Here is a 14,415-nt window from a genome sequence, read left to right on the forward strand (position 1 = left end):
TAAACGTGAGCAGCGCCCAACAGACTGAGCAAATCGTCAATATGTGGCATGGGTTGAGCACTGAATTTAGACACGATGTTGACTTTTCTATAATCACAGAACCAAACAGTCTCATCGGGCTTGGGAACAAATACTACAGGGCTGCGCCCATCACTGCCCAACTCCCATATCAAGCATTGCCTTAAGTTCCTTATAAACTACTTTTTTCTTGTGTTCAGGTAATCTATAGGGACAGCAGAGGGGTCTCCATGTAGTACTCTATGAGGTTTGTTGTTCATGGCAGACATGAAAGCACATCAAGAAACTCTGTTCGCAACCTGGCGAGCTCTGTTTTCTGGGACGGCAAGAGCCGGTCACCACATGGAACCAAAGTGTGTTTTGCGAACCTCCAGTCCCAACTCAGCTCTCTCTGGGACAGCCATCACCAGCACAACAGGGATCACCTTTCTCCACAGTCCAAGGAGGTTGAGGTGGTGTATCTGTAGTAAATCAACTCTGTCAGATCGTGTCGCCTCACAGTCGACCTCTCTGACTCGTCGTGTGATCTTAAAGGGTCCTTGGCACTTGGCAAGTAATTTTGAGCTCGATGTGGGAAGTAAAATGACTACTTTCTCTCCCAATGTAAATTCCTGCAGCTGAGTGCCCCAATGCATATGCAGCTCTGCAGTTCTTGAGCTCTGGGCAAATTCTCCTAAGTTTGGTTACCAAGTGCACAGAGTTTTATTCTCAGATCAAGAATGTACCGAACTTAATTTTTGCTATTTGAAGGTCCCTCCTCCCAGTTTTCCCTAATGATATCTAGAACATGATGAGGCTTTCATCTGTATAGCAATATAAAGGGAGAGAACCTTGGGGAGGCTTGCAGGACCTCTTTAGTGTGCTTTAGTGTGTCATCCTATGATGGCTCCAGAGGGAAAGCACCTAGAGGAACCCCGATGGCAGAGCCCTGGAGCACAGCCACCCTGTCAGTATTGGCTCTGCTATCCAAGTCCCCACCTTGCCTATGGAACAGCACAGGATGGACCTGGAAGCTCGTCTTGCCCTGAAGCCACACAAGTCACACACCATCTCTCACTACGGGACCCATCCTTTACAGTTCCTTAACTAACCCTTTAACTGTGGCCAATTGGTCTCCAAAATCAGAGGATGGGTAAGGCAAGGACCAATCGCTTTCTTGACACTTTTCTCCTCGGAAATCAGTAGTGACAGATACGAGCAGATATTCGCATATATCCCCATGAATACACAGAAAACTCACTGGTATGCAGTCTGTCCCTGCTCGATAAGGAGAGATGTGTGGAGAGTCGGGAATCCGGACCAGGGTCCTAACCTCCATGTGAAGACACTGATCCTGGAAATGGCCTGGTTCCCAGCATCCCCAACACACCTGCCTAGGCTTTGTCCCAGCTCTCATGGGCTCATCAGATGCCACCTGTGCAAATAGAGAGGGCAATGGATGAAAAAGGGAGGGGTTACCGGGCCCCATACATGCAGTAAGGGTAAGGGGAAAAGGTTTTGGGGGAAATGCTCCTTTTTTATCGCAGAGCTGGTATGGGGGGATAGAGAGAGAGAGAGAGAGAGAGAGAGAGGGAGAGAGAGAGAGAGAGAAAGAGAAGACATAGGTGGTTGATGAGTGGTTCCTGCCTCCCACATGTGCGCCTCTGCCATGAACGCAAAGGGCCAGTTGAACTCCCACAGCATTAGTGAGTGGAATTGCTGCTGGTGCTGCTCAGGGGTCCGGCCGCGAGCTGGAGAATGGCTTTCTTCAGCTCTATGTACTTCAGCTGTGAATGCAGTGAGAGCTGCTGAGTGGCCAGCTGAGCCTCCTAAGTAAGCAGGGGAACGAGTTGAACTGCTTAGTCCTTCTCATCCCACTGATAGTTCTCCATGGCCTAATCAAAAGGCTCCACAAACATTTCGGAGTTGTCTTATGAAGTCATCTTCCCGAGGGGGACAGTGGCAACAACTGGAGGGTTGGTACTGTGCAGCAAGCTCCGCACCATTTTCCAGTCCTTCGCTTACAGACAAGCATGCAAGTTCTCAGTTTAATCGATCTATCTTTACTCAGAAACTTCAGATAATTTATTATCACTGATAAACCGAACAAATACTTTTGCATTGTTTTCAAGCAGTGTTTCACTTCAGAAATCATCATCAAATCTCCAGTAGATTTCATGTTTTGTGCTGAGCTGAAATGTCCATTTTCAATGACTTTGCGCCCTTTTTTGCGAATGCTGTTGTATTTCAGATTTGCGTGTTGTTTATTTGTGTTGCATTCTGTGTTTAAATGCCTTAACTTGCATTGAAGAAATATACAGCTTGTCCTTGTCTGAAGAACATACAACTCCTCTCATAACTACAAAACATACAAAACTTACACAGTGATGATAAGTGTGATAATGATTTGTGATTGGATGCAGTAGACTAGGTAAGTGTCACATGATCCCCTGGAGAATTTTGGGAGTTGGAGTCCGTGTAAGGACCAGTGTGCTGGGTATTATGGACTACAAGGCCGGAGGAAGGCGTGGTCAATCCATAAAGGAAAAGCCACTAAAGGTTCATGTTTTGTTTTCATTTGTTTTGCTTAGCTGAGCATTGCTGTTATTGGACCACAGTCTCCCAGGTGGTCATTTTCCTTGAACAGGAAACAAATATAAGTTCTTGCATTTCCATAACTAGGGATCATTCCACACATCACCATCTAACACGGTGGGGTGGATAAGACCGACCTCTGTATCTTCTTTGTGTTAAGGGAGGCTGCAGGATGCTGCAAGCTACAAATTCATCTTTCCTGGTGGAGGCAGATTTGAAGGAGTACTGTTATCCTGAGTCTAATCTGTCTTGTGTAAAAAGCTCTTACAGTGTAACCTCTAGATCTGTGTTATATGTTTTACTGGTGTTGGCGATGTCAGTGACTATTCTGGGGAACTCAGTGGTCATTATTTCCATTGCGCATTTCAAGCAACTGCACACACCCACCAACATGCTGGTGATGTCTCTAGCCCTGGCGGACCTGTTGCTGGGTGTGATTGTTATGCCGTTCAGCATGATCCGATCTGTGGATGGGTGCTGGTACTACGGAGAAGCCTTCTGCTTATTGCACTCTAGTTTTGACATTTTCCTCACCTCTGCATCTATTTTCCACCTGATCTGCATTGCAATAGACCGATATCAGGCTGTGTGCCATCCGCTTCAGTACCCAACAAGAATAACCATACCTACTGCATGGCTGATGGTAGCTCTGAGCTGGATTACAGCCGCAGTGTATTCCTACGGTCTCATGTATTCAAAGGCAAATGTAGAAAGTCTAGATGAGTACATTGAATCAATATTTTGCATGGGAAGTTGTAACCTTTTGTTTAATGCACTGTGGGGGCCTCTGGATGTATTGTTATGTTTTCTTTTGCCTTGCACAGTCATGTTTTGCTTGTATGCTCAAATTTTTTTGGTTTCAAAAAGGCACTCGAGGAAAATCGAGGGAACAAAGCAGAGCAAAAATGAGACGAGCTTAAACAGGGTTTCTCAAAGCATGAAACGTGAGAACAAGGCAGCGAAAACCCTCGGCATTGTTGTAGGTACATTCATTTTTTGCTGGATGCCGTTTTTTGTCAACTCTCTAATTGATCCTTACATTAACTTCTCCACTCCTGTGGTACTTTTTGAAGTGTTTGTCTGGTTGTGTTACATTAATTCAACTTTAAATCCCTTAATATACGGCCGCTTCTCCCCATGGTTCAGGAAATGTCTCTATCTCATTGTTACACTGAGAATATTTGCTCCTCATTCCTCTGACACTAATGTCATTGCAGCTTGAAAGCATTTAATATCTTAAATGGAATTAATTAACTGAACTTTTCAATTTCTGGAATGGAATTAGTTGTAATGCAGAACATCTATCAATTCAGTTTTTCCTAGTGTTAGGAATTTTCCAACTTTTGAAAGAATTAAAAATACTATTCATTCCAGAAAACCATGGTCTCTGACACAGTTAGGCCAATGTTCTAAACTCATTGCAAATATTACACACTGTGAAATTCATCCATATCCATGTTGTCTAGAGGAACTCAGAAGGGCTTGAAGATGCCTTTGCTATTTTTTCAGCTCCAGTCAAACTATATCTTCAGACTTTTTAAACAAGAATGACATTAAATCCATATAAACTATTACATGTTCATAAACTGTTTTACTGTACTGTTTACTTTTCCATATAAGTGACTTATTTATTTTACCAAAAAGGGATTATGCTAATTTGTTTAAGAAGAAATAAACAGAATCAGGTTATTTTTTTAATAAATTCAGCCTAATTTAAAGTCATTGAAAATGTTTTTATGTGAAACTAGATTTTTATACAATGGAGGATACAGGAACCAGAGGCTGCAACATATCTTCTGAGTTTAAATGTGATATAAAATTATGAAAATATAAGGTAAACTTTAAAAAAAGTATGCCCTGCATGGTTGTACCCCTCCACCATGAATGGATTGAAAATATATCTTTCTGGCCAAACTCAGAAAATAATAAAACAATGTGTCAGACGTCAGCATATTCATAACCATTTCATGTAATAATACTCTTTGAGGGAGTTGAGGGAGCTGGTTTCTATCACCACTTCTGTGAACATCTTTTCTAGAACAGAGTATTTTGCATCAAACCACTCTGAGTTGGTTTACCTATTTACATGTTGATCTCAACACCATTTCTGAGCATACCTAGCTTTTACACAGGTCCAAACTGTTTCCACAAAGCTGGAAACAGAATAATCTGTTACTATATACTACAACATTGAAGTTTGCATTAGTTAGAACTATGGGAACCTGATCAGTTATGGTCAAAATTGAGGACAATGTGTGTGAATTCTGAATAAATGGCTTACCAATGGAGTATTGGGGGAAAATAAATAAACAAATAAATATGTGCCAATTTTTGATGCATTTGGGATCATCAGCTGATAACTGGAATCTGAAAAAGCCCTTTATGCACCAGGAGGTGTTGTTGAAGGTAGCAATGATGATGCAACTGTTGGACTCTGGGTCATTGATTGGCAATAAGAACAGGCAGCATGAAGAAACCCACTGGAGACCCCGGCAGTGCTGTGTAGACAGGTGGTATAGTGTAGTTCGCCTGGCCACCAAAGGTCAAGTTCTTGGCCACCAGTCGTTTTAGGCCGCTTAGAATTTTAGAGTCATATTTCCAACATTTCTCTTCTAGTTAAGAATTCAGAGAAAGTTGTTGAACAGCTGTATTCTTTTTTTACGCAAGGACAAAAATATTCAAAAATGTCATAGTAATGTAAATGTTAGGAAAACTTCATAATGAAATATGAAAACAAGAGAAACAACACAAATAAATAACAGAAAAGCACAATAAAACCACCCACAAAATGGGTTTTAAGCCACAGCTAAAAAAGTGGTCATTGGGTCAGAAAGTCTAATATCAACTTTTCATAGATTAGGGACATGAAAGGCAAATGTGCAGTCCCTCCTTCACTTTAGTTTTGAGGAACAACCTAAAGCATTTAGAAGACCTCAAAGCCAGGGAGCTAACAATTCACACTTGCATGGTGATATCCCTGAACATAGATGTAAATTCACTATTCAAAGGATGGTTTAGAAAGACAAGCTAATAAAGATTCTGATCAGGGTAAGGTTATATTTATAGTGCTGTGCAAAAGTCAGTCCGACCTTTATTTACTTAATTTCCAGTCAAGTGGCCATAAAGCACAAGTTATTCATTTTTAAGATATAAGATAATCTACTTGCATAAGAAAATACATTAAAAAAAGTTTCTGAGACTTGAATTCAAAAATGATTAAAAGCTACAGAAAAAATGGAGCTCCCAACAACCACGTGGAAGAGCTGGTCGACCACAAAACTGCCCCCATCAGATAAACAGCACTTAAAGCTTTCATCTCTGAGAGAGAGGAGAAAATCAAGCTGCTTCAGATCTGAAAACCTCCACAGGTGTTTCTGTCCATCCTTCCACTGTGAGAAGACGACTCAGCGCTGTGGGTCTGAAAGGATGTGTAGCTGTCAAGAAGAAACTCACTGAGAAAAGGAGACGGACACATCAAACAAAGAAGCTGAACAATGGACTGACCACCCCAGAGTCCAGACCTCAACACCACTGAATGTGTTTGATTACTTCAGAAAATCATCAACCAGCTTCTAAGACTGAACTTTATAGAATAATTGAAAAAAGAAAAATGGTAAGTTAGGCCTTCCCCAAACTGTTCCCACAAAGTTGGAAGCTTACAATTGTCCAAAATGTCTTGGTGCTGAAGCATTAAGATTTCCCTTCACTGGACCCAGACTCGTCCATCAGACTGACAGATTGAGAAGTGTGATTCCTCACTCCACAGAATACGTTTCCACTGCTCCAGAGTCCAGTGGCAGTGTGATTTACACCACTACACCCCCATTGGCATTGTGCAGCTGCTCAGTCATGGAAACCCATTTCATGAAGCTCCTAACACGCAGTTCTTTTGCTGATGTTGCTTCCAGAGGCAGTTTGGAACTGCATGGATAGACACTGTGCTTCAGCACTCGGTGCCCCACTCTGTGAGTTTGCATGGTCTGTCGCTTCGTGGCTGAGCTGTTGTTGCTCTGAGGTGCTTCCATTTCACATTAATACCACTTGCAGTTGACAGGGGCAGATCTAGTAGGCCAGAAATTTTACAAACTGACTTGTGGCAGAGGTGGCATCCTATGACAGTGCCACGTTTAATGTCACTGAGCTCATCAGTACGACCCATTCCTACTGCCAGTGTCTGTCTATGGAAACTGCAAAGCTATGTGCTAAATTTAATCCGCCTGTTAGCAATGGGTGTGGCTGAAACACCTGAAATCAATAATTAGGAAAATACTTTCCCAATACTTTTGTCCATATAGTGTATCTTCAACCATTTCTTAAATATTGGCCAACCACAGATGCATGAATAAAGGGAAAATCCTGAACTATAATAACACTAACTAAATAAACAATAACACGCCTCATCTCAGTGTCTTTCTGCTGTTGCAGTATGAAATATCCAATGACTTGAGAAATGATGATGTAAGCCCCGGTGACCAGTCCCCCTGCATATGGGTATATAAATAGAAGCATAGGTAATTGTCCTTCTATTCAAATCCAGAGTGCTTGCGCCTGGTTATTTTGACATAAGCCACAGAATGGAAGGATAGGCTTCTGGATCGGGTCTGTCAATGGAAGATTCTTCTAAGACCTTTTTTGCCCATGTGGATTATCGCTGCATTGCATTTCTGAACAAAAGCTGCTCTGAGGACGTTCTTTTGAATGACAGCGATCTGAGCATTTTTCTGTTCATGGTGGTGATGTCTTCGCTGACAGTGTGTGGAAACATGGTCGTGATCGTCTCTATTGTCGTTTTCCAGCAGCTCCGCACACCAACTAACTTCATCATCCTCTCTCTGGCTGTGTCAGATTTTTTAATCGGGGCAGTTATGATGCCATTACAGTGTGTTATGCTTGTAGACACATGTTTACATCACGGAAAAACTCTCTGTCCTGTTTATTCCTTCATCAGCACGATTGTTGGTACAGTGTCGCTCTATAACGTTGTGCTGATTGCAGTAGACCGATATTTCGCCTTATGCAACCCCTTCTGTTATGTAGCAAAAATGACAGTGAAAACTATCTCTGTGTGCATCAGTTTCGGCTGGTGCTTTTCATTCTGTTATAATCTTATAATGATGTATGTTGGGAGTTCAGAACAAGGGGAAGGAAATGTGATCTGCTTGAGACAATGTGCAATACCGATCAATGATACCTGGGGCCTTATTGATTTTATATTCATCTTTATTGTTCCCTGTTTGTCGATAATACTGTTATATCTTAGAGTTCTTGGTGTGGTCCTAAAACATGTGAAAGCTATTTCCGATACAGCAAAGTTAACAGCATCTCAGCAGAGGAAGAAATCTGAGTTAAAAGCAACCAAAACATTAGGCTCTGTTGTGCTGGTGTATCTGATGTGCTGGATCCCGTGGTACACGTGTCTAGTGAATATTGAGAGTCTTCCAAACCCCTCTGTCAGCATCACCTATTTGATGTGTCTGTTTTTTAGCAATTCTTGTATTAATCCCATTATTTATGCAATTTCTTATCCTTGGTTTAGAAAATCAGTGAAGATCTTTGCTTTACACTGAAAGCTCTACATTCAAAAGATTTGCATTTTGAATTCTATTCTCTGGTCATTCTTAACTGATAATTTAGTAATCTGCTTTAAACCTTTGATAAATTTGATCAATTTAAAAGTATAAATATATGTTTGATAATATACTTTTTGACACTGATTTTTAAGGTTAAGGTTTGATAGATTTACCACATTCTCAAATATTACTCTAGAATAAGTTCTGTATAACTTTTCTCTGTGTAAGTAATGTTGCAAAACTTTAGATCATAGTTCGCTTGTTTACACTTTGATGCTCTTGTATGCAGTATAGGAGTTTGTATGTTTCCTTCGGGTACCTAGGTTTCCTCAACACTCAGTCCTAAGACATGCAGTCAGGCCAAGTGGATACACTAAATTGCCCCTAGGTGTGTGTGTGTGTGTGTGAGTGTGTGTGTGTGTGTGTGTGAATGTATATGTCTGTCTGTCTGCCCTGTGATGGACTGGCAACCTGTCCAGGGTGTATCCTGCCTTTCGCCCAATGACAGCTGGGATAGGCTCCAGTTCCCGCCGTAACCCAGAAGAGTAAGCGGCTTAGAAAGAGAGTGTGATAATAGTTTTACTAACATATTCTGCTTGTTATGCTACATATGTAAAGTGCTGTGAAAATGTTCTGCATTTTTATGCATGGAAGTAGGCATTTTACTCTCATACTTTCATTTAATATCGAAAAGATGGCGAGTCTTTTACTTCTTTCATATAGTAATAAACATAATTGAATAGCATTTTTTAATTCAATGAATATTTTATAATGTAAGAGTAGAATCATTAAACAAAAGCATTCACTGGCAAGTTGGTAAAATAGATTAACCCCTAAATAAAATGCACCAATATTTATATTTGATTTATTAGTTATTAACTAATGTAAACAAGAGTTATGAGTGGATCAGACACAGCAGTGCTGCTGGAGTTTTTAAACACCTCTGTGTTACTGCTGGTCTGAGAATAGTCCACCAACCAAAAATATCCAGCCAACAGAGTTTTGTGACCACTGATGAAGGACTAGAGCAGTGTTTCTCAACCCTGGTACTGGTGGCCCACTACCCTGCACATTTGTGTGCTTTTCCTGCTTTAACACACCCACTACTCACAGAGAAAACACTAAAAATGAGCGGGACAGGAGCTCCAATATCTGGTGGACTAGGAGGGATACGGCCCCGAGGAGCAGTGTTGGGTTTCTGCGCGTGACGTCCTGGATCCTGGTCTGATCGCAGACTTCCATAGCCAACACCCTGAAAAACCTGCTCCTCAACCTAGGGGTGGTCCACGGAAGGTGCTCCCCAGTTCCCTCCTGATGGTCTGCAGGGTCGTCATAGACAGATCCTATTTGTCCAGCACCGCGGTGGCTCTGAGCCTGCCCCTGTTCGGATCTCCGGTGGTGGGCATTGTGGTCGTCCTGGCCAGCCTCCCTCCAAGGCCACCCCGAACTCTTTGGGGTGGTTACTGTCACGCATCCCTCCGACTCAGAGACCTACTTCGACTCCATCTCCCAGAACCCTGTAGGGGATTATGTGACTCCTCACCCGTCTGCATGCTCCAATCAGCGTTCGATCTTCTGAATACTAACGTGTTTCACCCCTCTGTGCTAGTTGGAGTTAGTATAAGGCATCTTTGAAAGAGCTACTGAGCGGTGATTGTTGTGATTTCCATTTATTGCCTGTTTTTTTTTTACATTGCCTTCTTGCCTGATCCCTTGGACTGTTAATTGTTAATGTTTGTCTTTTTGTGCTGGCTGTCTTTTTTGGATCTGACCTATGCCCGTGTACTGACTACGACTCTGGATTTCGATTCAATCAATAAAGCCTCTTTTTGCCTTTTTACCCGCGATCGTCTGAATTCTTCTGTCACATTACATATTAGTGTAAGTGTTTAGTCAGCATTAAAGATTTTAATATTATGTCCATGGCCTGGGGTTGAAGGGGATAGCTCTTGGTCCTGACAAATGGTAGACTAACTGTAGCTTACATAGCTTCCATAAAATTTTTTGTTGAGGTTCCACAGTTTGCCGTCTACTGATTTTTAAGTGCGGCTTCTGCTCTGAAGTATTTCCAAACGGGGCTTCTTAGATTGCTCAGAGTGCAGATCACTCTTTCTGCGGCCGAGTTGGGTTGTGAACTCTCTATATATTTATATTTAGCCAGCTAGAAGTCATTGCTAACAGTAATGTTAGCTATAGTCCCAAACTGGGTGACATAAAGCAGCTTTCTGTATCATATTTACCAGTGATTTTTGTATTGATTTATTCAAAAAAGCAAAAGTTGTAACTAATGCTACAGGCACTAAACTGTCAGCAATCTAATTTCTCTTACAGCAACTTAGTATGAACGGTTAACGTTAGCTAGCACACTGTCAGAGACGCACACAGCTCTCCCACACCACAAACTATCAGAAAAGGGAAATTAAACTGTCATAGCATAACCACAGTGCAAATACAGGCTGGGGGCCATGTTTTCTAGTCAGGAGTGAAAAGTGGATGTTATCCAGAGTACCGCTTTAAAAATTGAAATAAAATTAAAAGAATGATGGTGTTTGGCAGATTGCTAACATAGCTAGCCAGCTAATGTTTGCTACTCATATTAAGGCCAGTGCTCCTCAAACTGCTAAATTAAATTAGCTACACGAGAGCTTAAATGAGGTCTAACCAGCATCACAAGCTATTCTTTTTTATTGTTCGCTGGCTTGCTGTTCATGTGTCACTGAAATGGCTCATGTTAGCCAGCTGGTGCCAGCAGCTAATGATAGCTGCCTTGTTTGGGAATGTAGCTATGGTTAGCTGTGGCTTGTAGCAGGCACAGCTAGCTACCCTGCTGGAAAAAAGCACCACACCTGATGATTTTGCTTTATAATGGGAATTGGCTTAATGCTTATATTTAGAGACCACTAGTTTCCTGTAGAACACCTTTAGATCCCATTCAGAAACCATCAAATGCAGCTGGAACACCTGTTAAACCATCAAGACCCTTACACTACGATATCAACCCGTCAGGTTTTGGACACCACCAGGAACCAGGAGAAACTTTAAATGTGTCTATGATTTTTTAGCTGCGCTAATATAAACAAAATCTATCACATTCACACTACAGACGACAGGTCTGCTGTCTTTCTAAAATATTAAAAGGACAGAAATCGCTGGCATGCTGGACAAAGACACAGTGACTGCTTGATGTGAGCCAGATGCAGCAGTAAACAGGGCTATTGTTGACCGATACCCCCGACACACAGCATTTAATGTATGTAGCTTATTGTTTGAGTGCTACAGTACACTACAATGACGTATTTATATTGTCTCTGCAGTAGTTATACGTAGCTTAAGTGAGTTTTACCCCACTGACACTTAGCGGTTCTTTGTCAAAGGGTTCATTGAAACAGGGAACATGTTACAGACAAACCATGAAAAGCACTATTTTAAAAACCATAAAGTGAAGCATGAAAAATACAGCAAAGCAGTAAGTTCACATTGACCTCTGCTGGTGGTCTCTTTTCACTGATGGTTGCTAAAAGCAACAACTCTCCTATGTAACAACATCAAGGTGTTACATCATCTCTGTACTCCCCCCCTTTGTTGGCTATAAATGAGGGAAAAGGCAAACTCCAGTCCATTGCAAGTTCGATTTGTGTTGAAGCCTCTGGAATGGAATGGAACAGTGAGATTGATCTTAATGGAAGAGCTTTTTGAAACAAGCTTTGCTCATCTGGATTATCGTTGCGTTGCACTGTACAACGCAAGCTGCTCTGCGGACTTTCGCTTGAATTACAGCAATTTGATTCTGTTCCTGTTTATATCGGTGATGTCTGTGCTCACAGTGTGTGGTAACATGGTGGTGATTGCTTCTATTGCAGCTTTCAAGCAGCTCCACACACCAACTAACTTCATCATCTTCTCTCTGGCTGTGTCTGATTTTCTGGTTGGAGCGTTTGTGATGCCGATGCAGAGTCTTATGACTCTTGATATGTGTTTACAGCAAATGAAAAGCCTCTGCCCCATGTTTCACTTCATCAGCTCCATCGTCGGCTCTGTGTCTCTGTGCAACATTGTCTTCGCAGCCATAGATCACTATTTTGCCCTGTGGAATCCTTTCCTGTACACGGCAAAAGTGACTAAGAAGACTATGCAGATATGTATAAGCTGTGGATGGATTGCTTCCATCTTGTATAACGTGGCTCTTTATATTGGTAACTCAAAGGGGGAAAGAAAGCTGGTTTGTGTCCTTCAGTGTGCAGTGCCAGGCAATGATACATGGGGTCTTATTGATATTGTTTTCAGCTTCACTCTGCCATGTGCAGTAATAATAAGTCTGTATCTTTTAATTCTTAGAGTGGCTCTGCGACATGCAAGAGCCATTTCCACAATGCAGAAAACGGTGTCTGAAAAAAGGAAATCGTTTAGGAATTCACAGCTGAAAGCGAGCAAAACATTAGGGATTGTGGTTTTGGTGTATGTGGTGTGCTGGATCCCTGGATACACGACTCTTATCAATTTAGAAAATCTTCCAGACCCCACTCTGAGCATCACCTCCATGTTATGCCTTTTCTACAGTCATTCCTGCATGAATCCCTTCATTTATGCAATATCATACCCTTGGTTTAAAAAATCCCTGAAGCTCTTTTTCACACTGCACAAGCTGGCATGATGGCGTATATCTCAGTGCATGTAACTGAACATGCTGTAGATCACAGATCAAGAAAATTGTCTGTGATAATACAGGCCCACTAAATGCACCCAGACTGAAATGAAGTAGTGATGTTTCCTTTATTGATTTATGTTAGGATCCTCCTTGATTCCACATTTTCCAAGGGCCTCCACTTACGTCTACACTTCTGTTAGAGATTGTACACCCAAGTAAGCGCTGTATAAATAAGCTAATACTAAGTCACGGTTTTGAGATCAGTAAATAATGAGAGAAAGCAGCAGTAATATTTTATGTAATTGCATAATGAATTAAATGTCTTTTTTTCTGAAACAGTAAGTTCTTAGCAATTCCTGTTCCAGTATACAACTTTAGCATTCCTTTTCTGGCTGTGGCAAACTGGTTAGAGTGTGTTAAGCTTACTGTCACTTGCGTACATCACAGAAAAAAAAAAATCATTTCAATCACTTTCTGAATACAATTGTTTACACAGTGACCCCATATAATGGGGGGCTTATTGCAGGACACTGATATATAGCTGATATATAGCTTCCACATATGTGGCTAAAATGACCCCAAAAGCTTTGTGTGTGGTCTCCATGAGAGAATGTGCATCAATTACAGTCTGAGTCTTATTGATTTTCATTGTTCTATATGCGGTAATGACTCTGTCTAATGAACTGTATGTTCTTATTGTGTTCTTACTGTGGCCCTAAAGGACGAAAAAGCCAGTTCCATCACAGCAAAGAAAAACAAGCAATCACAGTTACTTCAGCCAACTTGTTCCCCTCCTTACATTTTACATGTATTTACTTTAAAAATAATTTTCAACAGACTTCATTACGTGGTTTCTGACAATGCATAATGTACAGTTGTCCATAAAAAATCCAATAAAAATACAATAGTACATCATATTTACCTTATAACAGTAGCTGCAGCCAAACGATGCTAATTAATGGCTACAAGCTTGCATTACTTGTTAGCAACATTAGCCTCAAAGATCTAGTTAAAAAGCAGTAAATCATACTTTGAACGCCAAACAAGTCCTGATCGATTTATACATTTGGGAAAAGAAGAAAATTGTATAAATGTTGGCCAAACAATTGCTTTAAGACTTCCTTTCCTTGGACATTATCTTTCCAAAGCTTTTTCACTAACCTCAATCTGTATAACTGGATTCTAGACTTTTTCACTAGAAAATGTTATTTGTCTGGGTGACAGCACTTTATTGCCGACTTGGCAAAAAAAAAATTGACTTCATGCAAACATCATAGCTTGTTCAATTATAATAAATACACATTTATACCTTAATGTCAACAAAAATGCAGCTTAAAAATAAGTAAATTAAAAACAGATGTTAACACCACACACCCGATCCAACTAATCAGCTCATTAGCAGCCTTTTTAGTTAAAGTGGGTGTGTTAAAGCAAGAAAAGCACTAAAATGTGCAGGACAGTGGGTCTTCAGGACCAGGGTTGAGAAGCACTGTCCCAAACAGGGTGGTTATTTCCTTGCCACTCATTCACTGATGGATTATGAAGGATTACTGAAGGACTGAATGACTTATGCTTGTGTGTGTGTTTTAGGCCAGTCATTTAAACTGC

The 14,415-nt window shown here is 41.1% G+C and overlaps 2 protein-coding genes across 2 annotated transcripts; both read left to right on the plus strand.

The window, feature by feature from the left end:
* Positions 1 to 2,764: 2,764 nt before the first annotated feature.
* LOC118816323 (trace amine-associated receptor 13c-like) lies at positions 2,765 to 3,814 on the plus strand. Its single transcript, XM_036582846.1, has one exon. It carries the CDS (start codon positions 2,765 to 2,767, stop codon positions 3,812 to 3,814), a length of 1,050 nt encoding a protein of 349 aa, XP_036438739.1.
* Positions 3,815 to 11,841: 8,027 nt separating this feature from the next.
* LOC118816324 (trace amine-associated receptor 13c-like) lies at positions 11,842 to 12,813 on the plus strand. Its single transcript, XM_036582847.1, has one exon. It carries the CDS (start codon positions 11,842 to 11,844, stop codon positions 12,811 to 12,813), a length of 972 nt encoding a protein of 323 aa, XP_036438740.1.
* Positions 12,814 to 14,415: the final 1,602 nt, after the last annotated feature.

Source organism: Colossoma macropomum, unplaced genomic scaffold (genome assembly GCF_904425465.1).
Source record: "Colossoma macropomum unplaced genomic scaffold, Colossoma_macropomum, whole genome shotgun sequence".
NCBI lineage: Eukaryota > Metazoa > Chordata > Actinopteri > Characiformes > Serrasalmidae > Colossoma > Colossoma macropomum.